The sequence below is a fragment of the Rhipicephalus sanguineus genome, chromosome 4 (genome assembly GCF_013339695.2).
Source record: "Rhipicephalus sanguineus isolate Rsan-2018 chromosome 4, BIME_Rsan_1.4, whole genome shotgun sequence".
NCBI classification, from domain to species: Eukaryota; Metazoa; Arthropoda; class Arachnida; order Ixodida; family Ixodidae; genus Rhipicephalus; species Rhipicephalus sanguineus.
Window position 1 is genome coordinate 31,884,978 of NC_051179.1, and position 25,225 is coordinate 31,910,202.

General features: G+C 42.3%; 3 protein-coding genes across 3 annotated transcripts; 2 read left to right on the plus strand and 1 right to left on the minus strand.

Annotated features, from left to right (window-relative positions):
* Positions 1-1,352: 1,352 nt before the first annotated feature.
* Positions 1,353-6,025, minus strand: LOC119389717 (NADH dehydrogenase [ubiquinone] 1 beta subcomplex subunit 5, mitochondrial). The gene is made up of 4 exons (XM_037657082.2): positions 5,791-6,025; positions 4,437-4,642; positions 2,835-2,941; positions 1,353-1,572 (listed from the first exon to the last, which is right to left on the minus strand). The coding sequence occupies exons 1-4, from the start codon at positions 5,876-5,878 to the stop codon at positions 1,431-1,433; spliced, it is 543 nt and encodes a 180-aa protein (XP_037513010.1). The 5' UTR covers positions 5,879-6,025; the 3' UTR covers positions 1,353-1,430.
* A 171-nt stretch (positions 6,026-6,196) lies between these two features.
* Positions 6,197-10,957, plus strand: LOC119389715 (sperm-associated antigen 7 homolog). Its single transcript, XM_037657081.2, has 7 exons — positions 6,197-6,340; positions 6,424-6,491; positions 6,807-6,895; positions 7,105-7,189; positions 7,276-7,365; positions 8,172-8,328; positions 9,571-10,957. The coding sequence occupies exons 1-7, from the start codon at positions 6,259-6,261 to the stop codon at positions 9,687-9,689; spliced, it is 690 nt and encodes a 229-aa protein (XP_037513009.1). The 5' UTR covers positions 6,197-6,258; the 3' UTR covers positions 9,690-10,957.
* A 1,441-nt stretch (positions 10,958-12,398) lies between these two features.
* On the plus strand, positions 12,399-24,727 carry LOC119389718 (protein brambleberry). Its single transcript, XM_049415158.1, has 9 exons — positions 12,399-12,755; positions 14,021-14,149; positions 15,860-16,021; positions 17,153-17,399; positions 19,172-19,288; positions 20,668-20,847; positions 21,432-21,638; positions 23,288-23,408; positions 24,721-24,727. Exons 1-9 carry the CDS (start codon positions 12,516-12,518, stop codon positions 24,725-24,727), a joined length of 1,410 nt encoding a protein of 469 aa, XP_049271115.1. The 5' UTR covers positions 12,399-12,515.
* The last annotated feature ends 498 nt before the right edge of the window (positions 24,728-25,225 follow it).

The window sequence follows — 25,225 nt, forward strand, 5'->3', positions numbered from 1 at the left end:
AATAAAAAACAACAAAGGCCACCCAGCTCTGCTCTTCCTTCAGGCTTGGCACCACTAGTGCAAAACTGCCATAATTTTTTTTTCACAGATGTCTTCAGGTATGTTCAGGGTTGTAGGCAGAAATTTTTTCCAGAGGGGGCACCTCCTTGATTTTAAGTGGTGATCGGGCAGGCAGATGTGATTGAGTGTTATTTTGTGCTCTGTATGCCATGGCAAAAAAAAAAAATTTGAAGGGAGGGGGGCATGGGCCTGGTGTGCCAGACCCTGGCTACACCACTGCGTATGTTTATAACAAATACAGAGTGTATAGCAGTGGTATTTCTGCATAAACTATGAGACCTGGCTATAATGAAGTTCAAGCATTCTTGCGTCGCTAGTGGCTAAATTTACCTGCATTCTTGTAGTCTATAGGCGCTAGCGAGGCATGTGATATCGAGGCTACTTCGACATTCGGTCTAATAAAGCGAGCATGACTTGACATCATTGTTTTTGACCAGTACATTGAGAGTTGGTCAGTAGCATTTGCCAAGATCCTTGTTATTTTCAGCGTAGCAATGACATAGTTGTATAGTACAGTTGCAGAACTAGTTCATATGCAACACCCCGCACAAAGCCATCACACTCTCCTTATAAATAGACTCACGAATAGGAGCAAGTGCACACTTGGAGTCTTGAGAAGCTGTTAGCAACATCTTAAGGAAATCCTTGTCACATGATTAATTAAAAAGTAATTTATAAATAAGATTTTTAAATGCTCTGTCGAGGTATTAGGAAGTTGAAGTAAATCTGAAATACACATGACAATGAACACATTGCACTTTCTTATAATGGCCATTCAATGAACGTAACTACTTTAGATTCAAAAGAACTTCTGGATTAGAATATACAGTTTAAAAATTAACCAACTACATTCTGCGATTTCGATTTGCATGTTTGTGAAATCAGTTTGTTTTGTGCTGACATTAGCGACTTTGGGTCCTTCTCAAAACCTTGGAGGCAATAGCTGTTGTTTACAGCGTGCATATGAATGGCATACCAAGCCACAGGCACATAGTATTTGCATCTTGTGCAAGTTCATCGCGCATTTGCAACATACACTTTTATGAAACGTGATCTTGTGCAACTTGGAAGTTACAATCTTCATAACGACAGCCAAAATTCAACGAGTGCACCCAGATTACACCACTGTACCACACAGCTACACCAGAGATGCTTTGTTAGTTTGTGTTATTTGTACCTTGTGAAAAATTCCTGTGCATCGTGGATTCGAAGGAATAATCTGCAATCAAGAGTATGTGCATCGGCAGCACCGAGGGAAAACAATACCTCAGTTGCAGTTTCATGTGATGAAATTTGTTTTTATTTTTCTCTACTGTACATGCCGTTCCTTTCCTCTTGGGGAGATTGCACCGATAAGAAATATTCGGCAACTAAATTGTCTTGGTGTAGAAGTCGTCAGTCTTAGTTTGCTTCTGGTACTTCTTGGTGTACTTGCTGTCGTACGGGATGTAGTACCATGCCTGGAAATCACCGCGCTCCTGAATCAATTTTTCGACTTTCTGCTGAATCTCTCTGCAAAAAAAAAAAAAAAGAATATGACATTATTACTTCCTCACATGGCGTCGATACATGGCTAAAATTGGCAGCAATCTTTCCGACGTAGTAGAACAAAACCAAACCAGGGGAGCTATCTTGTACGCGTCCTGTGACAGAACAGAATGAAACATCACGAGAGGATGAGACGGAGCAAACAGCCAATAGGCGAGCTGAGGGTATTCAGAAATATTTTCAACGCATGAAGAAATACAGGATAATTGTAGCTGAACATCAATATTGGCAGGCATTGTTTTTTAAAGCTTGAAATTGAAGAGTGCAATTACACTAACAATTTATTTCTGTTAATCTCTTGATTGGGTGCTAGGTGGTGTCGCAATTTCACAAGACGTCCGGTGGTGGGGGGCTGTTAGCGATTCTTGCGAACTATCGGCGCGGGATTTGAGTAAACCAGATGCAAAGCCAGCTAATTCGATTCTCTGGCCCCAGCGCTTATGTTTCGATCGAATTTAAGTTGTCCGGAGACCGTTGTGTATCCGTTCTATTGGACAGAATGGTGCCTTCGTCCATTCTGCAACCCTTCTTTGCCAAAATGATTGAGAGCACTGCCCTTTCCAGTTGCTATTCTCACATCTGACCATCAGATGAGCTTCGACCAATCCACGCGGCTCCCTATCGTGACGTTTCATTCCGTTCTGTCACAGAACGCGTACAAAATAGCTCCCCAGAACAAAAGCTCTACGTGGTCTACGTTTTAAGACATACTATGCTAAACACACGAAGAAGGGTGGGAAATAAAGACTGCGGAGTGTGATCGTCAAGTGACAGGAAACCAACATAAGGGCAACCTAATCACATGAGCCCCCCGAATATGCAAGAGAAATCTTAAAAAGCTTTCCACAAATGTCACACTAAGTGCGTAAGCCACAGGGAAGTTATCTTTCTCGACCGTCACGTACGAGGTTTTGCTACTCTTTTTGTTTCACCTTTTTAAATGTTTTCATGCCAATCTGCCTCTTCATTATTTTGATGTCTGTTTTTTTGGCTATCATTGCCACTGCTTTCTCATTTTCTTCCAATTGATGTGAGTTGATTTTCTTTGTGTTTCTGTATTTGATGTTTTTACTGTTGTTTTTTGTAATGGCCATATCATCATAAACTGCTTGTGAAAGAAAAAGGTGCGCACACACAGGTCTGGCACTTTCAGATCCAACTGTCAAGTTGCATTCAATAACCGTGCAAAACACAGCCTGCGGAAAGACAATGAATTGCTCATTTACCTCAGCTGAACTTTCTCGTGCTCGTTTTGCAATAGGTTCATCTTCTTCTCGTACCTCATCTGAGGGTTGTCCATGAGGTATTTAGCAAAGAACCGCTTGATAGGGTGCTGGTGAATAAAACAAAGAAAAATGCACAATAGCAATGAAATGGCAAGAAAATATGGCCGTGGGAAAAAATATTTTAGAATATGAGTTACTAATATAATTTTCAGTTACCAGAAATGCAGCTCAGAAGAAAGGCAACATTACACATGCTATTTGATGCATTTGCTGCTTACGGCAAACTCTGGTAATTTCACATTGTACATGCATCAATTCATCAGTACTTCAGCTTTGAAGTTGCCCTCAATGGCAATTCATTAGCTTTTCTTAATCTTTTACTTTTTCACACTTAGAACTTACAAAAATGTGACAAAAAGAAAAAAAATTGGCTAATCTCACATACATGTGGCAATCTTATGTGAAGCGTCCTTAGATGTTTACTGGTGTTTAATGACTTTTCAGTCCCGTATCTGCACCTCAAGGCTCCTCACTCAATGCACATTCTACTCTTATTTTGTTTCCCCTACTCCTGCCTGCCTTTACACTTAGCTGCATTTCATAACAATTTTGATGCTTCTCTATACCCAAATCCTTAAAGGGGCTCTAAAGAGAAAATCAATCTCACTTGTCCTTCGACGGTACCAAAAGCACCACTTTAACCGGGGAAAGACACTTCGTAAGCCAGAAAACATGCCCCCAAAATATGCAGCTGGCGGTGCCACCTTGAAGTTACCACACCAACTCGCCATAATGTCATAGAATTTCAATGGCATCTGCTAGACGACTATGCAATTCCTTATTACCTAATAATTACACTGATTTTAAAGGAGCCAAAAAGCTATTAAGGCAATGTTCAGGAATTCTCACTGTGCCACTTCGATTGAAATACAAAAAAAAGAAAAAAAAAAGAGAAAGGCTTTGAAAACCTTGACGCCACATGGGGTTTTTGGCACGAAATTCATCAGGGCTGGCAAGGATGCATATACAGACTCGCGCATTACTGCAATTATGGCTGCTGCACCAACAAACTTTTTAATTAATCTATACAGAGTGATGGTATTAGGGAATCTGTAGTTCATGTAGCTTGAGATCTCTGAAAGCCTTGATGCAACCATGTCGGTCTCTATTAGGAAGTAATGCTTATAACAAATGAAAGAAAACCACTCTTTACATTGTAAGACACAAGCTAAGGAAACATGAGTGGCAATGTTTCCTTGCTGTTCCCACAACAGCTCACCATAATGTCATGTATTTTGCCGATATTTATGCGGCAATGATGGATTGTGTCATGCTCTACTTTTAGTTTTACAGCACCACAATTGCACAGATACAGGAACATACCTTGAAATACCATGATGTACTGGAACTTACTCTGTTAAATGAACATCTTGCCGTTAAATTAACTAAATGGTTTTAACGTACTTTAGTATTTCTCGACAGTGTCTATTATGGTGGTGACTAAAAAAAAAAAGCTGTTAGAAGGCAATATTTTGGCATCTGCAAGTGAATAAACTTCTTTCTGTTCTAGTTAAATGTGGGAAACATCACAACATTACTCACGTCATAGTACTCCCAGTACTCGGGTTCGTAGCCTTCTGGTATTTCGGTGAGTCTCGGCGGCCCAATGACGACGTTGATGTACGTGATAATGATGGTCAAGGGTATGGCACCCAGGAGAATATAGAAGTGCAAGTGATCCTTGAACAGGTTCCAAGCAAACCTTGATGGTGTAATCACCATGTGATGGTGATCGGAAGACTTCCTCACTGCAAACACAGAACAAATGTGGCAGTGTTCAGCTCAAAGCAACGCACCTGTGTTATCATGTAAAGCAATGTTTCCATGCTAAGATTAATCTTATAGTACACACACTGCACACGTCACATACACAGCACCCCAACTTGATTTATTTATTGAATTTTCACAATGCAATAGTTGGAGAAACGCATCTGAATCCGTAGCCTAAGGCTAGTTGAGATTCATTCAAATGTAATCATGAAAAAGAGCATGTCACATGTCAAGACAATGTATCCAAGCAAAAATATTTTACTAATGTTATAACACTTGTAAAACTAATAACATTATGTATGTACAGAGCTTAGCAATTGATCATGCGTTTGGCGGAAGAAAAATAAAAAAAGAACAAAAATATGTAAGATAGCGTATAAACAGAGCATATCAAACAGCAAAGCAAAAGTATACATACAAAAATATAATTTACTGACATTGACACTTTCAAAACTAATTATGACATATGTATCTAGAGAGAGAGAGAGCGAATTTATTAGAAGAAGGCAGAGAGGTTATGTATCTAGAGCACATAAGGACGAAAATCTCAGAACACAGGCGCATTTGGGGCGTCGTAGAAAACTTCGCCGCAATCATATGTAAAAGCATATTTTAAAAACACGAAGGAGATAATACTGCAGCCGCAATAGAAAGTACCCCGTGCGATTTGGGATAAACGCGAATTTCTCACGCACAGCCCACATAAATGCAAATAGAAAAAGACACCATTAACTTTGCGGATAGTAGTGAAAGGTCAGACAAAAGACGCTTCTGAAAGTTTGAGCAGTGCGGCTGCCAAAGCGAGGCGATCTCCGAAAGCCTGCGAGCTCGGCAGCCGCCTAAATACGGCCTTTTTTGTCATCACGCCTTTCGAAGAAATGTGCTGCGTCTCAGACACATCGCGATAAACTGAGCACTACGGCTAGCGCGAGAAGCGCCAAAGCCGTTCATATTCTCAGCCGTGTATCATCACGCGCAGCGAGAAATGTGCCAGGCTGTGCTCCGAAAGTTGCCCGGCACTGCAACATTCAGCGAGACAGTACCGTTTCGATTAACCGTCGCGGTAAGCGAGGATCACTGTGAGCTGCCGGGGACAATCTTACGAGTTTGAAAAAAGCATAATTGCCTGGGCATAGCTGTCCAAATTGTGCTGGCCGTCTTGCTAGAACCGGGAGAACAGTCCTCGCGGACCGCAGGATGCTCAACACAACCATTTTCTCCAAAGGACAAACAGAACGCGCAGGGTTTTTTGGTCACTTTACATTTGACGGCAAATTCAGACAAAAGACTACGTTATGGCGGCCATGACGTATTTGGTGTTCACCATACACAAAAGCATAGCCTTCAAGATTGGTAACTGACACTTAACGATCGCCATTGTTTGGGTACCAGCTCGAACACCACAAAACTGAGTTGTGCAAAATGTGTTCTGCTGACTAACAAAATAAATAAAGTGAATTTATTTGTTTGGGTAGTTCGGTGAGCAGTAGTGAACTGGTAGTAAAGGGGTACGTCAGCTTTCGTTTTTTTCTCGTTTACTCAGTTTACCCTCGTGCGACTTCAGACGGCGCTACTGTACGAAAGAGAAATAACAATGGCGGATCTTCTAGGTTCGATTTTGAATTCTATGGACAAACCACCGACTGTTGGGGACAAACAGAAGAAATTACTACAAAGTAAGTAGCCGCGCAGTGAGCGTGACACTGTCAGCGCCCCTCTGGTTAAGCGTTTTCATAGACGCGCCGCCCTTGTCATGCAGAGCAACGCGATGAACACCAGAAGCGCGAAGCGGAGGAGAAAGAGAAGCTAAGAAAGTTCAGAGATCAGGTGAGTCGCATGTGTGATGCAAACTGCCTTTGTGTCACCTTCATCGCTCCCGACGGCGACGTCGGAATGAGAGCACTGGCTTCGATCAGAAGCTGTGGTTATCCATCACGAATGTGCGTTGCTGGTTTGGTGCGCTGTTACGTCTTTCGACAGAGGAGTTCTGAGCTTCGAGTTGGGGAAACTTATGTCGTGTTTATCAGCAGCTGAATTCGTTCTCGACGTTCTAGTTGTACAAATTGAACATTTGATAACTTTTGATGTTGCCTAACAAGTTGGCTGTCGTCGTTATATAGGTACCTTCGTTATCATATTCAGGTTGAGGACAAAATCAACAAGTTTATCCAAGATCCCGAGAAGCAGAAATACAAGTTCGCGCCAATGGCAAAGGTACACCGCACAATAATGTAAGTATGCATGCAACACCTGGCATGGCGACGCACAGAGTTATACCTTGTAGTGAAAGGATATATATAAAATAATCCATATAATTGTCTTAAAACTTGTGGGTCTTGGTTTTTGCTCATGAACAAAAAGTATATTCTTATTGCTGTGATGTGTAATTATGAATGAGCAGTACCGGAAACATGCATATTCTTTTCTCCTTTACTTTCAGCCACGATGTCGCAGACATTGCTGGCCTCACCGCTTTTTCCTTTGGAGAGGAAGAAGTGGATCGCTATGTCATGATCTTCAAGAAGGTAATGACGACATTAATGCGAGTAGCATGTGGCACTTAAGATTCGATTCATAATTTGTTCTTTTTCTGCTTATTCATGTTTTAAAGGAGTTTGCGCCATCGGACGATGAACTGGCTGCCTACCGGAAAGGAGAAGAGTGGAATCCTGAGAAAGCCAAGGCAGCTGCGAGGGAAAGGGTAATGGTTTTTGTCCATAAGCATACTGTCGCTGCATTCTTCTGTACTTAGCAGTAGTTACCAAAAAACTGCTTAATTAAAAAGCAAATGCATACAAACCATATTTGCAGTGTTAATGATATAATCAAAAATCAGTATGACTCCAACAACGGAAAACACTCAAAGACCACATAATATGCTTCTGCTGGGATAACAAGCCCCTTGCGACTTGTCAGTGTGTAAATGGAGCCTTTGTTTATACCAGACATGCAGTGATAACGTTGTCTTGTTGTTCACTAAGCTTCCCTGTTCAATACAGTGCCTTTCTTGTCTGTGTAGGAAAAATAGAGGGCAGTGATTCACATGTACTTTGGAGAGTAGTGTGCAAGTTGCATGCATAAATTGCAGAATAGGATTGACAAAAAAGTAGCCGCTCTGTATAGCCTTGCTTCCTTAGCTTACGAATAAATTTGAAAGCAGTTGGTGAGCCCACTGCTCTAGAAATTATGCAAGCAAGGTGTACATTACTTTACTACCATTACTTAAAATGTTATACATCAGTGTTGGGCATCATCTACCCTTCACCCCCCTTTTGTAACCCTGGGTCTACTCCTGACTGTTACCATGTTACAGGAAATGCGTCTAAAGACAAAACTTGGTCTCTCTTTTTGTATATCTTATTACTTGTTGTGTTATAGTGGCTAAGTACTGCGTAGCTGCAACCACTGTTTCTCTGACTAATTTTATTGTGCTTTAATAACATGCAGAGGTGCTGTGCCAAGCGAGTCGACACTCGGTTTGACATAGTGTGGCACGTTTTCGTGCAGGAACTCGCTGCCGCAGCACTTGCAGAACAGGCCAAGCAGTCGAGTCAAGAAAGTGTACCACAGAGCGACTACCACGAGAAGTACGAAAAGCTGCTGGGTCGAGAAAGCGGGAAGGATGCAGCCAAGATTACCACACCCAACAAACAGTTTGGCTTTGGTACTGAACTCCAATACGTTGGTTGACTGGTGGCTTGTTGCTTCGTACTTAGTTGAGGAGGGAATATTTCTAAGTCCACGCAGCACAACATCAAAGAAACAGAAGATGAGTTTTAAAGCCCTGTCTTTTGCAGAGCATCCACAGTGCTTGTTTCAAATAGTACACTGCGCTTAGAACTGGAAACTGACTCTGGTGCTGTAGTGCATCATGAAATTTGTTTCACAGGTTTCCCAAAAAACTTTTTCTTGCTTTCATTCGTCAACAATGCACAGAAATTCCATTGTTGGTGTTATTTTCTGCCAGTTCATTATCTACCGTGGGGGTAGCTCAGCAGCCAAGGCATGGGGCTGCTGATCGCGAGGGTGTGGGTTCAGTTCCTAGCCATGGTGGCTACATTTTGATGAGGGCAAAATACAAGAACACCTACGTGCTTGGATTTATGTGCACTTAAAGAACACCAGTTGGTCAAATTTAATCATGAGTCCTCCACTATGCCATGCCCCAATTGTATTGTGGATTTCTTATGTTAAACACTGGTGTTTGAGCAAATTTGTGATTCAGCATTTCTTTTGCAGCGAAGCTATTGACCTATAAGTTATAGGTCAGTAATTCCACCAGGAATGCATGGGATATAGGCTATAACCCATGCACTCCGGTGGAAATTTTGACCAGTTTGCATTTGTATGTAGACAAAATAGACGAAAAAATATGGAACAGAAATGAAGACAGCGCAGCTGGCAGAGCTTGCTCACACACTAGTGCTTGCCTCTTAGTAGTGTAGTGGCTGAGCTGTGCTATGACGTAGACCATTGCGAGAAACCGGAGATGATGAGACACCGATAGCGTAGCGCATTCACACCAGAGAAGAAAAGCTAGCAAAGCCGCGTGGCATCGACAGCAGCAAAATAAGTACAGACAGCAAAAGCAGAGAACGTGTCGAAAGACCACGAGGTCCAAGGAAGAAAGTCACTGTCTGCAGTCGACCACATCAGAGAAACAAGCAAACGGGTGTCTACTGCAGAAATGCAAATACAGCTTTGCCTGTGGTGCATGCTCTTATCTTGAATCATTGCAACGCAAGGATGTGAACTATTAACTGTTCTAGCATGAAGAAAGCCTAGGCCAACAGCAAAAAAATGTGTGCAGGTGTATGCCCTGTTCTTCAAACTAGTATTACTTTCTTTTTTAAATTTTTACAGAGGTTTGAATTTTTGTTCTTACTATGTTTGTCTCCTGTTTCAGTGCCCAGCCAGAACAAGAAGGATGTCCGGACGATCGAGCAAGCACTCGCCGACATTCGGGCCAAGAAGAAGCAGAAAACTGATGACGGCTCCAGTTCAGAAAAAACGGAGCAGGACTGACATTTTGTAGAGGAAAACAAAACAGCGCGTGTTTGTAAATCGAGGCTAGACAAATTCGAACATCCCCACCCTCGTCACTGTTTTGAGCTCTCTTGGTTTTGCTACGTGTCTCTTTACAGGCATGGTTGCACACACGTCATTACCGTGATGAGGTGAATTGTTAAGTTTGTTGTCTGCATTTTTTTTATATCTATAAAGTCAAATTAAAATGAATTGCTGCTGCTTGTTGTGCATCCCCTCTAACAGAGAGGCAGTGGTATAAAAGTGCTCAAGACTACAGTGGCCTCAAGTTGATATGTATGTAGAAAATGAGATGTCCATTTGTTCTTTCTAGCTGTAAAAAAAAAAAAAAAGCATGCTTTTTTCTTTTCAGTCACTTGGGCATGCCTTGCAGATGCTTCATTTCAGATTAGTGGCTGCATACAACAACGCTGCTTTCAGTATTATTACCATCTTTTGTTGTGCTAGTCTATACTTATAGTTTAGTAACAATAAATGAGTTAAAATAATAGCGGAGGAAATAATTGCCAAGTTGAGTTGACCCACTGGCTGCCAATCTGACAACCGCACCTGCAGAGACTGGCCTCTGGCTCGTAAGGTTTTACTGCATTGTCATTTTGTCTTGTTTTTCTGGTTTTTACCATTTGCATAAATTGAAATGCGAGAACGTTGAAATCAGCTAAAACACGTCTTTACAAGTCGCACATCTAGCTTTGAGAAATGACCATTGGGAGCTTGGTTCAGTGGTGGTTTGCAACGAGAGAACAGTTAACGAATAATATCGACACATAGTTTGTCTTCGTCATATGTCACTTTTTTTTTCATAGAGTTGAGCATACATCATTTAGAGACTGGTCACTCTCTCATCACACATTGCATTAGGAAAGAATTATGTCCAAGTGACATTCCAGTTTCCTTTATTCTTTGATTTACGCAGGTGGTGCGTAAGGCACTCTGCAAAAATGCTGCTTTTACTGGGTCTGCTCTTGACATGCTGATGAAAAGTTGCTCTTGTTTGTTTGAAGAAATTTTAGACATCTGCTTGCGTAGTCTGTGATGAACTTGTGTGTGGAGTTTTCCAGATACTGTAAATATAGTACGGGACCGGCTTTGAAAATTTTTTTGGTGTTTACACCATTCTGTAATTTTAGCAAGCATCGCAAGTTTGGACTCGAATTGTCTGTTGCGGCATTTTTGACAGCTTCGCGGAGCCGACCTCTAGGACAGCAACCTGAAATTTCACAATAAAAAAAATTCTTTTGTTTAATTATAATCTCTCGCTTGTCGTGGTGGTCTTTCTCTCACGGAGGAATCGTTCGAGACATAAATGCACCTTGTTCAATAGAAGTTAGATATGATAATTATTAACTACATCGCTAATTAGCAGCAAGATCAGCCGTAGCCCAGAGCTAGCTGATGGCGTGGCGAAGACGCTTGCGTAGTGCTCAAGCTGAGTTAGATATGATAATTATTAACTACATCGCTAATTAGCAGCAAGATCAGCCGTAGCCCAGAGCTAGCTGATGGCGTGGCGAAGACGCTTGCGTAGTGCTCAAGCTGACCTGCCATGGTGGCCTAGTGGTTATGGTGCTGGAATGGCTCGACTGCTGACCTGAAGATCGCGGGATCGGATCCCGGCCGCATTTTCGATGGAGCCGAAAGTGCTTGAGGCCCGTGTGCTGAGATTTATGTGCACGTTAAAGAATCCCAGGTTTTCGAAATTTCCGGAGCCCTCCACTACGGCGTCCCTCGTAATCATGTCATAGTTTCAGGACGTTAAACCCCAACAATTATTATATTAGTGCTCAAGCAGTGTGCTGGGTCGCTTGAAAAGCCTGCGCGTACATGTGAAAGTACCGAGCGTTTGTGATAGGAAATATGTAGATGTAGACACTAAAATTTTGGCTCGCGCCCATACTGTGGAATTGTCCATGTTTAGGTACCGTTCAGCAGGGGCGTAGCCAAGGGGGGGGTTCGGGGGGTTCAAACCCCCCCCGAAATTTTTCAGTTTTGCTTGCGTATATAGGCACGCACACATACAAACGCACGCACGAACATACATAAAGTATGGTTGAACCCCCCCCCCCCCCCCGAAAAAAATTTCTGGCTACGCCCCTGCCGTTCAGTATTATTCTTTTTTTCGCTGCATAACTTCGTGATATGGAGTAGCCGAGGCAATATGGACCTCAACCTCTCCACAGCAAAACAGAACAAAACAGTTAGAACAGAAAAAAAATATTTTTTCTTATGCAAGCGGAAACGTCTATTCTGTGAGCGCGGCAACCACTACAAGGCAGCCACGTGCTGAACATCTATCCTGAGGCACATAACGCAGATCACTCATCGAAACATCTGTCGCGAGTTGTTATGTCGCATCATGGAGTATATATTCCTCGTTTGCTTTATTTTTTTTTTAAGTACTCTACCGCACAAACGAAGCAAAAGACTAGCGAAAAAGCTCATGGGAGCGTACCGAAACAAAAACCAAGCAGATCTTTTTGGATTAGTAAAGTAACTTTAACACCTTCCAGATAATAAAAAAAAGTATTACATTTGTTTTTGCTTTTAACGTCATCGTAAATTATTTGATGAATGACAAATTTGCTAAAGTACACTTTTAGTGATCGTTAAAAAGTACCTATCATCATCATAAAGTCTTGACCAATCGCCTGCTTTCGGGACCTTTAAAAGCTATGAGAGCGATATTCAAGCGTGCTTCCGATTAGTATGCGTTGCGGCGCATGACAACTAATCTACGCTGCACGCACTGACACGTCTAGGCCTGCTAATCGGCGTATCTCACCAAGGAGCACCAGTTCCTACGCCATGCGTTGTTATACGGTTGTGGTTTTGTTGACCGTCTTGGTCCGTGCCAACTGCTTCTTTAGTTGGTTCGCGAGCAAGCCTGTGCCTTCAACCACTCCGGTTGCGGATCCGAAGGACTTTACGAAGGATGGGACAGTTGCCGTTGTTCCGTTTGAAATGAAAACAGCCGACGAAGACTTTCTCCAAGAAGGCAAAAAATACGGACTCCAAATGTCTACATTGGACGTGTGCCACCACAAGGTGAGTCGCGTTTGCGATTTGTCCCGAGGTCCTATGCACGTCATTGTAGTTAACGAATGAATTAGAAAACGGCGTTAAAACATTATTGCAGGGGCGTAGCCAGGGGGGGGGAGGGTTCAACCCCTCCCCCCCTGAATTTTTTTCAGTTTTGCTTGCGTATATATACACGCGCACATTCAAACGCACGCACGAACATACATAAAGTATGGTTGAACCCCCCCCGAAAAAATTTCTGGCTACGCCCCTGCATTATTGTAATGTACTGCTGTCACGCTCTGCATCGGTATGCATATTTTTTTTGGCATTACTTGCTTGTGAATGTTGCAGCTTTACCAAATCATTTGATACGTGAAAGTTTGATTGCATGCTCATTCGTGTTTATTTTGTTTGCTGCTTTGAAGTAGCAGCACTGGAAGGCATTTCTTCTTGATGCTCCTGGCATAGTTATGCTACACTTCTGCCTCCGTCTCAAGCCTGCATTTTCAACATATTCCGACAAAAATGACGCGACTAAGACGGTAGGAAATTCCTCTCCCTGTAAGCGGCACTGAGATTTCGCGTGGAACCTCGGAGGAATTAGTTCGCGGTAGCCGTGTCAACGTAGTCCTTACTCAGCACCGGAACCTACACTTCCGGCACTTTATCGTTTGCGGTACTGGGCACATTTTTTTTTTTTTTTAATTGAACACGACCTGACTGGGCACTTATCGTGTTGGGGCATGTGCACGGGCCCCTCGCAACATGCGTGGTCATAAACGGAGATAAGCAAACACAGGCACATACCCGTCGTTCTTATCTTTCAGAAATGTTATTTTTAAGGACTCCCGTGAAACCTCTATACCAACGGTACTAACGGTAAATTGTTTTTTTTTTATTTGTTACACCCACAACTGCCACAGCATCACCTGTCTAGCGTTGCTTCCTCATTGTGTGCATGGTCTTGCCTCTCATTTATTATAATACACTCGTTTGTGAACTGGTACAAAAATTTTACCAACTGACAAAAACGCAGTTCGGCATAGTGATAACTTGTGCTAGGTTTTGTTTGCTTCTAGCCTCGTTGGTCTACTTAATTGTATAGGGCACAAAAAAGCAACTGTTTAGTATACTGTAGTGTACATATTTTATGTCTGAATAAGGATATTGGGCACAAGTAACTAAGGTCAACACTGACTTGCAGCGTACCGATATTTGTATTTGGCAGGCTAGGAACTGATTCGTGAATAACTTGATCTGTATGATTCCTTGAATCTTGTTCATTGCAGGTGCTACTAGGTTTGACGTCGTCCTGCTCGCAGCTCAACGAGGAAGACCTTGGAAAGCTCAGTGTGAGGCTGCTAAACTGTCAGTCAGCTGTTGAAGGGCGGCCTACATTTGCTTGCACAGATGAAATGGTAAGTACGTTTCCTTAGGTGCGAATGGACTTTTAATTGGAAAGCTCCACACTATATGTAGCTTGTGTGTGTGTGTGTGTGTGTGTGTGTGTGTGTGTGTGTGTGTGTGTGTGTGTGTGTGTGATAAAAGGAACAGGTTGTCTACATTTTCTTGCACTATGAAACTGGTAATGACCCTGTTCAGCTGCCACAGCTTTTCAGTGAATGCACGGATTTACACGTCAATTTTTTTAAGCTTTCCTTTGCTGTCCAGCAGCGTGACAGTTTCATAACATGTACGTTTGCCTCTTAAATTTCGATGTGTGGCATCCCTTGGTTAGCCCGTTGAACAGTTGCAAAACAGCTTATTGCTTTTGCTTATTTATTAGTAGTTTCTAGCTGATAAGTCTCTATTTCTTGTTCTCTTGACAAAACTTCATTTTTTTTTCCCCATAATGTAAGTTTGTGGTAAGATTTGCACTTCTTACTCTCTTGATAGTAGAGTGCTTTCTATCTGGACTGATTGTACTATTCATCGTATAACTCGTCCATAAGACAATGTGTTGTAGTCTAGCGAGAGTATTATCAAGCCACATAAACATAGTTTAAAAAATTTATAGTACCCTATGCTCTTTTGCAGTCTTTTTGCTTATTAGTATGCACTTTTTCCTTTCCACTTTTACTTCCCTTGGTAAAACTTGCGTAAAACTTGATACTATTTAGCCTTCATTTATTTATTTTTTTTGCCCATTTTTCTAGGCTTTCAGTAGTTGAGAAAATGAGGGAGAGAGCAGACACTCCGCTCTACAGCCTCTGCACCACTGTGCAAGAATATACTCAGGTGCTGACACTCTTCCCCCAACGCATGGAAAACCACAATCCACGCGCGGCCAGATAATGTTAGGAGGGCGCTACGAAAAGCGGGGCAATCGTCTCCATAGCAACGCGCACGCTGCTGATAACGTGCATTTTTTCTGTGCCTTTTGCTGGATAATGTGCGTCCGCCAAGCGGCGTCGAGGGGCGAAATCGAGAGAATAACAGGAGAGGGCACGGCGAGCGCGGCGACGATTACGCAGCACCACCGTGGTTCGGCTACTCGCGGACGCTCTCCGCCTCGAGCCATCAGATGGCGCTAGGCTCAACGGACCCATGACCGAACATTATCTTGCCGCTTAGACGCACGCAGTGTCACCACCTGTATATTCTTACACTGTGCTCTGCACTGAAGTTAGTACCGCACTGAAGTCTCACAGGAGATCATAACAGGGAGGGCATACATATAAGCACCATCCAATCATTTGTGTAATGAAAAACCAAGTAATCAATACATGAAAATCAGGAGTAGCAATATGCATGGTGCAAAATCATGCATGGTGCAAAATCGTGCATGGTGCAAAATCTACTAATTACAACAATTATAATGGTAGAGTGCAGAATGATGCAATTAGGTTACTGAAACACAGAATATGAACATGGGTTACGAGGAGACAAAAAAAATATGCAGGAGAGATATGTCTGAAAATTTAGAAAACACAGTTGCAGAAAGTAAGCAGCATTTTTGCAGGATTTTTATTGTTGGTTCAGCTCTAGATGCAACTGCCACATATTTATTTTTTTTTCATTCCTTTAGTATATATTCTTGGAGAAGTGGTTGCCATGGACACATAATTTCTGCCTTAATGTATAAATTTGAGCAGAGCCCTGCATTGTTTTTTTTTTTTGTTGTTCAGACTTTACGGCAATGCACTCAAGGAATGGACCAGCACACTTGGAACACCTACCACTTGATCAGCAACAGAGCCAGAGCTGTCTGCTACAGCACACGGCAGCAGCAGTTTTATGCCAAGACTGAAATGACTGTTAACAAGTTGGTTTGGACCACTGACCAGCAGGTATGGATTGTTCAGTTACACTGGATGGATGCTGCTGTGTTGTCAACATTGGCCTGCAAGTGAACACATTTGTTGAGAAACTTGCACATGGCTAGTGCAATACTGTGACACCCCTGTGTAGTGCCAAATGTCTCGTGTAGCTTTATAAAACTGCACGTAGGCTGCATCTTCATTATAATGAGGCCTGGTGTCTTCCACTACGGCATCCCCCATAATTGTAATGTGGTTTTGAGACGTAAAACTCCCAATAATTATGATTAGTAGGCTGTATCATTGCAACTGGCATTGTCGCAAGTACTCTGCGCCACACCTCCATATTTACAGCCTAAGACGGTAGTAACACTGCTATCTTGAGCTTTCATCTTCAATTTGTTATATCACTCGAGCAAAGATGTTTTTTTGTTCTTGTTGTTGTTGTTCGGTTACAAAAAAGTATGCACACCGGCAATATTGGTCCATCTCGCCTAAGATGATCTATGGCATTGTAGCACACATTATACTGCACTTCAATCTTTCAATGGCCACAGTTTCAATGGCCATGTGAACTTTCCGTTGTTTGTCTTAATCAGAGATACATATGTATGAAATGATGTGAACAGGCCTGAAATGAATAGTGAAATTGGCCAAAATTAAATATTACGGGAAAATAGTAGTACCTACCTCAAACATTGGATCAAATATCAAACGTGTTCGATTTGTGAAATATAAAAGCTGTGTTGAGGATCATATAAGCTTTCCCACTATATGGTCCCAACTTAACTTCTATGTTTCACTTTACTTAAAAAAATAGAACACATTTAGTATTTGGTTGAATGTTTGAGGCACTATTTTCCCATAATGCTTCATTTATTCAGGGCAATTGCACTGTTCAGTCACCTGTAGTACAGTAGACTCCTGTTAAACGAAAGCTGAAGGGACCAGGAAAATGTTTCATTTAACAGGAGTTTCGTTTACTGAGAGATGAAAAGGGGTGCAGAATTCAAGCACAAAACCAATCATGTTAGAGGCAGTTGTTCCATTTAAGCAGCAATTTCATTTAAGAGAGTTTCGTTTATTGAATCTACTGTATATAGGTACAGTGACCTAAATGCTGACCTTTATTTTGTACTTTTGTTCTTCCTTCCTCGAAAGGTGAAGGCAATGTCGCAGCTGGAGCAAGAGCAGCAGAAAGTGAGTGCATTGACGAGTCAGACACTGGAGACCATGTCCTCGGGCCAAAAAGCCCTGATGCAGCAGCAGGAGAAGCTGAAGAGCTCTCAGCAGAGTGTGCAGAACTTTGTGGCCGCGAACCTGAAGGAGCTGATGCTTGAGAAGGCTCTCATTGCTGCTGGACAGAGGGAGCTTGCTCAGATGACCAACACCATTCGCAAGAAGCTTGGTAAGTCGGCTTCTCTTTGCGACATTGTTTGTGTATCACTGTAGTACCCTGCCGTGAACGCTATTGTACATGCCAGGGCATCGAGCCAAAACTTTTGTTCTGGTTCATTTCTAGTTAAACTTCATTGTGGAAAAACATTTGAAACAGCTTTACATTTCGTTTCAGTTTGCGATGCCTAAGCATAGTTCACTAAAAAAAGAACTTGCCTGACAATAATTTTCGAAGCTGAGTTTACTCTGCCATACAAATCTGAATAGACTGCTCTGAGCAAGTGTGAAGCTTAGTTAATGCTAAGATATTTTATTTTGACATTACCTTCGCATGGTGCACCTACAGACATCGACATTATTGTGATGTCAGTCTACAGTATCAATTCAGCGAATTCATGCACCAGGATGGCTAGTTGTGTTGACGTCAGGTGCCAAAACACTCAAAATGGCTGCTTGTGCATCGCCAACAAAACCATGGAGCAAAGCAGTCATGGAAACGTTGCAATATCTTGCACGAACACGTGCCAAGAAGCTCGTACAGTGTCTTGACATCTTGGCACAGTAGGAACAGATACTAGTTTTTAAAAACGTACTGCAATTAATTTTTCGGGGCGCACTCGCGATTACCAGTACATTTTCTAGGCTCTTGAGGGCTTGGCCTTTCATTTGATGCAAAAAAAAAAACTGAAAATTTGCGAGTTTGTACCCCTTTAACAAGGCCTGTAAGGCTTTGCACAACACAAGCCTTAATGCCTGTAAGGCCCATGTTGCACATGCATTGAAATAGCGTTTTGTAGCATCTGTTATCGTGCATCCAGTGGTCATAGCTGGTAGCGACTGTTGTGAAGGCCAACCTGCAGTGCCAGATGGGAGCGTTCTGATTGTGAGCCTTGACATGTTTATATTAGATGGTATGAATCTGCTTTCATTATTAGAACAAAGCAGTACGGACACATGGCACCAGTGGTAAATATGACCAGTTTCACATTGTGATGGCAGCCAGTCTAAGGGCCTGTTCGGTCTTGATTTCTTTCTTGATGGTACGCATCTTTTTTGTATTTCGGTAAGTATGTAAGGGCCACCCCGGCCCAGAGCCTCTTAAGCATGACTTCCCCCGCCCAAGTATAGTGAAATTATAGGGTGAACTATCCTCCTACACAAACTTGATAATGTTTCCGAGTTGTATAGAAATATGTACTACTTAAAACAATAATTAGGCATGATCTTCCTCGTGGTGCATAAGTTTTTAATGAACACTATGGAAGGTATGTCCAGCTACTTTCATTCACATAAGCATGACCAAAAGCAACCACTTGTCTAGGAAAGACTTTTCCTTTCATCCATTATTAAATCTATAAGCGTAGTACTGCTAGCATTAGTGCTGCAAATCATTCTAATTGAAAAGTGCACTTACAAATTGCGTGGCATGGCTGAGCCTCAAATGCAGGCAATCGATAGGGATTCATGTTGGGAAAAATGTTTGTTCGGCGTTTCTGTTGTCTGTGTCTGCACGTGTAGAGGAGGTGGCCAACATAAAGGAATTTTCTTTTTTTCATTTTGTTTTCAAGTGACAAAAATATAACGTTCCTGTTTGTGGAAAAAGATTTTGTTCAGATTTTATATCCTGTTGTGTATATTCAACCTTAACTTTACATCATATCATGTTAATATTTCAACTATAAAAAAACTTATTCTGTTCAGAGCAGGCTAATTCAGATTCTTCTTTACTTTTCGTGAATTTTCATGCTTTTTCTTGTAGTATTGATATTTGTTTGCAAACAGATGCTGCGAGCACCATGATGCTGTCCAACGAACAACAGCGGCAGGTGAATCATCGAGAACTGCTCAAAGACCTGAAGGCTGTCCAGGACTATGCAAAGTTCTTGCAAGAAAGGCTAGGTATTACTTCTTAATTTGGCTGTCACTTCCTTTAGTATATTTCACTATGCTGGGTTCATTTGCATCAGTTGAAGTCTTCATCAGGTGTTACTAGCTGTTGGTGTACAAGCATGCCATGAAAAAGACATTGACGAGTAGTGCAGTCACAGTAACGTGCGTCAAAACAAAGGCATGCTTTATTTTTACATTACTAGGACGGCTTGGTGAATACGGCATTGCACAGTTGAGCGCAAGTGCATTCCTGGCTGTGGCAGTCGTGCAGAATGCGAAAAGGGGCTGGAACTGTGCCAACTATTCTGCTGTCGCGCATTCTGCAGCCTAGCCACTGTTCTGCTCTGAACTGTTTCAAAACATCGAAACCTTTCCTTCCTTTTGAAAGCAACATTTGAAGAGGAGCTTGATGTTTGCTTCAGACTTGTAGTGCTGATATGTTGTTGCTTCTCCTTGTACATCTCACTTTCGTTAGATACCAACACTGTATACTGCTTGTAGCCTTATCTCAAGCTCTTTTATTCCAAATTTGCCATCACTGCAGGAGGAGACTCATTCGTGTTATTCATGTCACCAGCTGCTGCTATGAATCTACTGCAGGCCATTCATAATGGCATTTATTTTTACCTTTATGACCCTTCATTAAAACAGTCTTTTAGTTAATGTACTGCTTCCTTCCACGTGAATCTGCTGTCCAGAAAGAGATGTCGGACCGTTGATTTTATTATCAAGTGAATGTGGAATGGTAACACTATGTTCGCGCCAGTTGTGGTAACTTAGCACGTAAGGCATTGCGCTGCTAAGCTAGAGGGCGCGGTTTCGATATTGGGCCACTGTAGCCGCATTTCAGTGGAGGAGAAATGCAAAAAAACACCCATACGCCACTGTGGTGCAGTGCTTACGGTGCTCAGCTGCCGACCTGAAGTCGCAGGTTCCATTTCTGTGGTGGCAGTCGCACTTCAGTGGAGGTGACATGCTAGAGGCCCGTGTACTGTGCAATGTTAGTGAATGTTAACAAACACCAGATGGTCAGAAATTTCCATAGCCCTCCACTACAGCATGCCTCAAAATCATGTAGTGGTTTTGACATGCAAAACCCTAAATATTATAATGCAAAGAATACCCGTGTGTTTAGATTTTGGTGCGCATTTGAAGAACCACAGGAGATCAGAATCCATCCCGAGCCCCCCCACCTCTCCACTATGGCGCACCTCGTAATCATATTTTGGTTTTAGCACATCAAACCCTGGCAGTTATTGTTATTATTATTAGTAGTAGTAGTATCATTATCATTATTATTACACTCTGTTCGTGCTGGTGCATTAAGCTCCCATTGTGCTTGTACTGTACTGCCAGTTTTGCAAAGGCAGCTATTTGGTACTTTTCAGAGCAAACAACTCGAGAGGTCCTTGGTCGCCAGGAAACTGCTGCTGTGCGTTTTGAGGAGACTCTGAACAACCTCGGCAAGATAAATGCCAGCATTGGTTATGTACAGGAAGTGATTGACACAATGCAAAAGGACATCGACAGCAAGTTTGGTTGGCTGGTGCGGCTACTGCACAGCACAGGTTGGCATTTCTTGATCTTCTTGTTATTTACTGTTAGCTTTGAATATTTGAACACACATCGCAGTATTTGAAACAAACAAATAAGCATATCTGACTGCGTATAACCAGCCTTGAAAGGTGGTTTTATTGCAACGTGCGGTCACTATGCCGCAAAACCACTTATTCGGGGGGCAATCCGCACTGCCACGAAGCCGCACTTCAGGGGAAATGGAGTAGTAGACATGAAACTTTTGAATGTACAGTGCTCGTCAAATGAAACCCGAACGGCAGCAAGCCTTCGCACGGGTTAGTGCGCGCCGTCCTGTCAATCACCATTGACAGGCGCGCGCATCTGGTTTGACCGCACTGCGCACATGCGTGCCGGTCCATGGTGATAACTGGACGGCGCGCACTATACCACTGCGAAGGCTTGCCGGTGTTCGGGTTTCATTTGACGAGCACTCTACATTTAAGAAGTGTGAAGAGACGAGGACAGCAACTTCTGTAGCTGTCCTTACCTCTTCAAGGTATGTTCAGGATAAACATGCCCATCCAAGTTCATTCGAAGTTTTGCTTACACAGCTCATTTTTTTCCTTCTCCCTAGGTGGCCAACTGAGTGCAATCTACTGCTGTGTACTGCACTCTTGCTACCTCCTGGTAGCCATGTTCCTCGCAGCTTTCCTCCACTTCCCAATGCCATCACGTCTGTTTCTGCTCTTCATTGTGCCCACCAATGCAGTTGCCAGCGTTCGGGAGAGTTGTGGCCTTGACTTTGGGCCTCTCACCATTCTGTTGGCCATCTTTCTCACAGGTGCGTGCGTTGCACCAAGCTCTACTTGTCTGTACGTGCACTAACTGCTTCTTCAAGACCAGTGTGGCTACAAACATTTCAAATTAAGTCTTACTAATTTGAGCTAGCTACGTGTCTCAATGGCTCAGTGGCTGACATTATGCTCCCTTGCGTGAGGTCAAATTATTGGCTGCAGTTACCGCATACTGATTGGGGTGAAATGAAAAATTGTGTGCTTTGCTTTGCAGGGAAAACTTTAAAAGGACACTAAAGAAAAAAAGATTTTTCTCGTATTGGTAAAGTACTCTTTCACAATACCAAAATTTCCATGCTTGCTGCGAAAAGGCACTTGGTAAGCGAGAAAATGTCCAAAAACAAAATGCGGGGGGTGACGCCACTTTGAAATTCCTGCACCAGTTGCTGTGATGTCATAGATTTTGACGACTTTAGGGCCTGTGCAGGTGGTTCCTAATCGGTAAAAATTAAGTGAATTGCCCTTTGAGGGGGCCATGCACTAAACATACCAAGTTTCAATGAATTTTATTGAGCCATGTTGCCAAAATACGAAAAATTCACTTTGAAATCTGTGACATCACGAGCTATTACAGGGTGAAATTTAAAAATGACTTTGACATTAGTGTTACCATTAGTGTTATCATAAGTGTTATCAGAGTACGATTTATCAATCTAAACAGACTCATTGTTTCACTTTGGTGTCTCTTTAAAACAATCTTCGCAGCGGCTGCATTTTCGATGGAGGCGAAAATGCTTGAGGTCCGTGTACTTAGATTTAGGTGCACGTTAAAGAACCCCAGGTGGTTGAAATTTCTGGAGCCCTCCACTACGGCGTCCCTCATAATCATGTCGCGGATTTGGGACGTTAAACCTCACATATTGTTGTTATTTAAAACAACCTTTTTAATGGGATCCTCCGCTACGGCGTCCCTTATCTGCATTGGAGTTTTACTGTGTTAAACACCGCAATTTATCGCAGTGTTTAAGTTGAGTTTAGTTAAGCCATTGACTAGGCTTAGAACCATCAAATATTATATACAGTTGAACCTTGATATAAGGAATAGACATGACGAAATATAGGCTATAATGAAGAATATTATTGCCATTAAGTGCTACGTATATCTCTCGGCTCACGCAGTGCTTTGTGACATACTCTACGAGTTGGTAGAGTACTCATCCTTTTGATTAGTCACTCAAGTACTTTTACGCTTTTTCGCTAATATGTATTAACTGTTGTTAGCATGTTTTGAGTTCATGTTTGCTTTGACTTAAATACTTCACTTAGTATTCCTAATTGTACATCGCTACATAATAATCACCCACTGTGGTGGTCTAGTGGTTATGCTGCTTTTTACTGCTGATCCGCGAGGGCCGCATTTCGATGGAGGCAAAATCCTAGAGGCCCCTGTGCTTAGATTTAGGTGCACGTAAAAGAACCCCAGGCGGTCGAAATTTCTGGAGCCCTTCACTACGGCGTCTCTCATAGTCGTATGGTGGTTTTGGGTCCTAAACCTTAACAATTATCTTATTACATAGTAATGAAAACACGGTAATGGGTGTTATTGTGAGAAAGAAAAACTGTGCATGCTGTTTGAGGCTGCGCAGTGCCAACACACTGCATTCTCAGTGCTCCACTCAAGTTATTCTCTGACCAGGGGACATTGCGTGCCATGCCATTCGAAGTTTCTGTCAGCGCCGCTCTTCCCTGCGTCCTGCTCTTGATGCAAGGCCTTATGAGGATTTCTCGAGGACTGCAAACAGCTTTACCTTCTCTAGGCAAGCCCTTTTTCACTGTATATACAGTAGCCTTGCCTCTTTGTGCAAGACTCTTGAACTTTTTCACAAAACTGATATTCACGACATATCGGCATCTTTGCCGGTGTACCATGTAACACTCTACACCCTAGAAAATTTTCTGTTATGTTAGGTTAGATTAGCGAGAGTTTGATTTGACAGGTTAGGTGAGCCAGAGCATCCAGCTAAATGCTGACTAGCGCTGTCTGTCTTCGGATTTTATTTTGAATAAATGAGTCTGCGTGTGACTGTTGCGTGCACCAGATTATAACTCAAAAGGGGAAAAAAACCCTCTCCTTTGTGCACATGCGTGACATTCATCATGATGCATCATCTTGATCCTTGCCGGGCAACAATCTCAATCCTTGCCAGACACCCACCTATCTTAAGCTGAAACTATGTGTAATAAGCAAGCAACTTTGCAATCAGCACTGATCTTGTCAACTTTGGCCCACCTTATCGGTATTTTGAATACTGATAAGGTGAGAGGTGGGAAGGTGCGATAAGGTGGGAATACCACCATATCCATATCATGCCACCGGAGCACAGCAAGTCGGTGGATGTAAGGGAACAGAGACCTCGCAGGAATTCGGAGACCTGCACCACTCTGACGGCATAGTGTCAAAATATACTGGTAAGGTGAGACAAGGTTTACAAAAATGAGAACAGACTGCAAAATTGTGATCACTGCAAGTTAGCTGCGGGAGTGCAGAGCTTATGGCGGCTGCAGTAAGACAGCGACGTGGTTTTCTGTTCACGTTTCATTCAGTTGCAGTTATACATGAGCCTGGCCATCAGTTCTAGAGATTTCATATGTGACATTTGAAATGCATTGTAAATGGTGACTTGGCTTTCTCAGTATGAAATGTGGGTCTTTTTGTTGTGAATGTTTTATTTGTGCTGCTGTTTTTAAGTCTGTGTTTGTTGTCAGTAGGATATACAAACAACGTAGCGAAGTTCACATCGTTATGCAATGTCATGCATTTAAATTATGCTGCTATTCAACTGTTCTGGCAGAATCGACATAGTACAGCCATTTATTGGAAGCTGCGATCCTTTGAGCTCTTAGAATCTAGTACACTCAAATCTCATTATAACAAAGTCACATCTGACATGAAAATAAGTTCGTTGTATCCGAAAATTCGTTATAAACGTACAATTTGTAACACTGTAGCTATGACAAGACTATTCTTCATTTACTTCGTTATAACCGATAATTCGTTATATCCGTGTTCGTTATACGGAGGTTTGAGTGTACACGGCTGAGACCTGCAAGGTCAACATGTTTGTGTAGGCTGTAGCTTAGAACTTTTGACCATAACTTTTTTCTAGAACTCTTTGATGTTTCTAATACCTTTATTCTCAGCATTCATAGTCTACTTTTTCATACCTGGTATGTTTTTTTCCTCTTGCCTTTAGAAGTGAGGCAATGTATGCAGAGGACAACGCAAGGTACGAAGATGTGTGCCGTGTGTCAGGTGCAGCAACGCCGTCAGACAACACAGTGAGGAGAAGTAAGCTGCTTTGGCATAACTGACATTGGAAAGTGTCACATTGTTTTCAGTCATGTGTATTGCAGTCTGGATATTGTTTGGTTTTTCCGATTAGTACAACACGCTGCTCAACACTAAGTCCTTACTGTGGCATGGGAGTTGGCTTGAGTTTACTGCTTCAATGACTGCCTTGTCCCACACAGTTTGTACAAGAGCTTGTGGTAATAACTGGTAGCATTTATGACAGTCTACCTTCATGCAATAAGCTGAAAGAAAAACTATCATCAAAGTGAGTTTTGCTTCAAA